The sequence below is a fragment of the Arachis duranensis genome, chromosome 7 (genome assembly GCF_000817695.3).
Source record: "Arachis duranensis cultivar V14167 chromosome 7, aradu.V14167.gnm2.J7QH, whole genome shotgun sequence".
Lineage (NCBI taxonomy): Eukaryota > Viridiplantae > Streptophyta > Magnoliopsida > Fabales > Fabaceae > Arachis > Arachis duranensis.
In genome coordinates, this window is record NC_029778.3 from 55,610,419 (window position 1) to 55,613,660 (window position 3,242).

General features: G+C 34.5%; 1 protein-coding gene across 1 annotated transcript in view; it reads right to left on the minus strand.

The window, feature by feature from the left end:
- LOC107459115 (uncharacterized) overlaps window positions 1–3,242 on the minus strand; it is a 6,565-nt gene that overhangs the window by 2,503 nt on the left and 820 nt on the right. Inside the window, exons 3-9 of the mRNA XM_016077324.3 lie at window positions 3,148–3,231; window positions 2,895–2,975; window positions 2,503–2,583; window positions 1,918–2,010; window positions 784–963; window positions 576–643; window positions 428–479 (exon numbers count right to left, since the gene is read on the minus strand). Of these exons, the coding sequence (XP_015932810.1) occupies window positions 428–479; window positions 576–643; window positions 784–963; window positions 1,918–2,010; window positions 2,503–2,583; window positions 2,895–2,975; window positions 3,148–3,231 (639 nt within the window). The remainder of the gene's footprint in view (window positions 1–427; window positions 480–575; window positions 644–783; window positions 964–1,917; window positions 2,011–2,502; window positions 2,584–2,894; window positions 2,976–3,147; window positions 3,232–3,242) is intronic.

Consider the following 3,242-nt stretch of genomic DNA (forward strand, 5'->3'; position numbering starts at 1 on the left):
TCTTTCTTTCTTTGATAAGAGACATTAATTAGGTTGCTACACCACCCTATTAAACTACAGGAACATAACAGATAACAGCCTTCTGAACTTTGAATTTCTGTTCCATTCATTTTTATTTTACAAACATGCCACATCACACATAACGTGAGGGATAAGCATAATTTTGAACCACAGGAAGTCCACACGTATATACATACATATAAAATTGTACATGCTTCAAATATACATTACTTAAAAGCTATCCAGGTTCCAGAGTTAACGAATTCAGGAGAAAATAATTAGTTAATTCATTCATAAAGCACACAAGGAAATACAATGATGAAGTATATTGGATATTGATTTACTCCACATAGCAATTTGACAATTTATTCTAACCCTAATCTTAATCGAAGTTAGTAATTAGGAGTATGCAGATATATAATCTAACCTTAATAAAATATTGATACATCCCACTTGGTGTTTTCTGAGTCCAATGTGCACTGAAAATTCATAAGGTGACAAATTATATAATTTCAAAAGTCAATTTTTACAAAATTTTAATAGGATTTGAGGTTTTCAGAACAAAAGAAGCTCACCGATCAAGAGGATTCACCACACCAGGAAAATAATCACCAAAAGCTAATCTGTTGATGTGGTGACTTAACTGTATCACATGTAAGACTATTTAGTCTCTTGAAATATGAAGTGTCATGATTGACAAAAAAAAAATTATATTTCCAGATCATGCATAGTATAAGTTGCAATTAGTTCACCAAAAAGGAAGGTAAACAGATCAGCTCTTACATTAAACGAGTCCTTTTGAAAAGCCAGCAGATCATGTACATGTACACCAGATTGCTGAAAGCTTTTGCCTGGAGCAAAATGAAAATTACCTGCCACCTTATTTACTTCCAAGAAGCCATATATGTTGCATCCTTCACCGTCTTCTTCCTTGATTCTTTGCAAGAATCCTTCCCTTTTGCACTATGTGATGTACAACAACGAATAAGCACCAAACTAAATTAACAATTTAATTTTAGAATTGTTATTTGAACTAAAAAAATATCATAAAATGCAGATCATTGTTGAAGATACAGCTTAGAGAAATACAATATTTATGCTAAATACTAGAAGAAGGGGAAAATAAAAGGAAAACTATGTAGCATCCATGGAGCAAGTTAATTTGAATGAACACATGGCATTTATAAACAAATTCAAGGTGAAAGTCACCAAGGAAAACAGTATCTGTCCTTAGGTATACTAGCGCCGTGACCTTGTTCTGAGAGTGCAAACATCAGGGAATAATGCAGACTCCAACAAAATGCCACAGGATGCTAAATGCAAAACTAGTTGTTGGATATCATCTTTATCAAACAGCTTTATGCCTGTGGCCAAGGAATGATTACATAACCATTTTGGTTATCATATTCACCATTTCCACATATTTTACAAGTTACAACCCAAACCGAAGTATAGTGATCAATAAAAGACATGATTACCGCACTATGAAATGTTCAAGAACCATCTCATCTTATATATTTTCGGTTACCAGTTAATTCCAAACAACACAGTAAGCATCTAATTAGAATGGAGAGAAGAGATCTGTTAGGACATGCAGTTTATTTGATGATGAAAACCAGGTAGTGAACCATCTCCATAAAAATGCTGTTAACTTCCTCCAACACAAGCTGTAGAAACTATTTTAATTGGAATTTCCAAATACGACATATATAAGCACAACATCGCAAATGGATCACAGCTTTAGAGTTCCATTATTTTATTACTACAAAACCTGTTCTATAATGCAAGCAGCCAGAAGAAAGGTGAAATTTGGGATTCTAATATATACAAATAAATATAAAATATGAACAATGCCACTTGCTGTTTACATGGATGTTGGCAAACATAATTGTGGTTGATGCATTCATATAGACAAACCTGATCAATTAAATCTGGATTTGAGACTGCCCAACCTTTTTTCCGATATGCTTCACGAACATCCTCACAGGAATTACAACAATCATCATCTGACTGCAAATACGAATATAGTCCAAGATTAAGGAATCATCAAACTCGTGATGCAAGGAACATTTCGAAACAATATGAAACCTGAACTGGAAAAACCTAAGCTAAGATAGCGGCCTAGAGCATGAGGTTCTATCCCAGTAGGGTGAGGGTCTAGAGATGATAGAAAGGCTGTCTCTAGGCAACAACCTTCCAAGTTTTGTAACGGCTTACCTCAGAACCTAGGATAAGATGGGAAGAAAACTGCATGGACTTTACCTTAATTCTGCTGCCTAAATAAAAGCAGTTTTTCCAGAACAAACATATGATGCCCCTAAACTTTTGGGAGCATACAGTATTGAAAGTAAATAAAATAAAAAATCCAGATACCTTGGTATGCGACCTAGCCAACAAAAACTCCACTCTATACTCCAATAATCAATACATAAAACAAGGCATTAAATTCACGACATCCTTATAAACCATAACTTTGGACACCTAATTTTAAATCAGGCATACCTCTTCTGCCCCATAGCAGGAACCACAATAAGTCTCATTGTGCTCTAGCCTGCCTCCATGCTTTTGCAAGGGATTTTCAATCTGCGCAAATAAACATTATACGAAAGCGTAGTAGAAATGGATTCAAGAATTATATCATTTTTATAAACTACTATAAGTTAAGAAAAACAAAAGGCACCACCACTAATATAATCCAGAAAAGTGAAAATCCTAAAAAGCAAAATGTATCTTATAGAGTCAACAACGAACATGAGATAAGGCATGACCACATGGGATGGTTAAAATTTGCTAAGCTGAGCAAGTTGTTTAATAAGAACGCACAAAAATAAAACTGAAAGACCCTAAGTTTATCAACTATCCAATATCAAAATATGAACAATAAAACATCTTACCTTGGGAGAACCAATTCCATCTTGCCTTGTACCTATTACATTGCCTTGAGTATCTAACCTTTTCTTGATTATATCATGTCTCTGTGAGTTACATCAAAGACATATAAAGTTGTCAGAAATCAAGCAAGAGGCAGCGCATGACATCTAAACAACTGATAACCCAATATTCGTTACTCTAGTCTAGTGAAAAACCTTAACTGCCAAGCACTAACAAACTAAACTAAAAACAACTTCTTTTCTTTATGGTACTTACTACATCGAGATGTTGCTCTCCACTAATGTCCATTGCATCAACACTGAGCATCGAGCATGGTAGGGCAGGAAAAGTAACATCAAACTGCACATCCA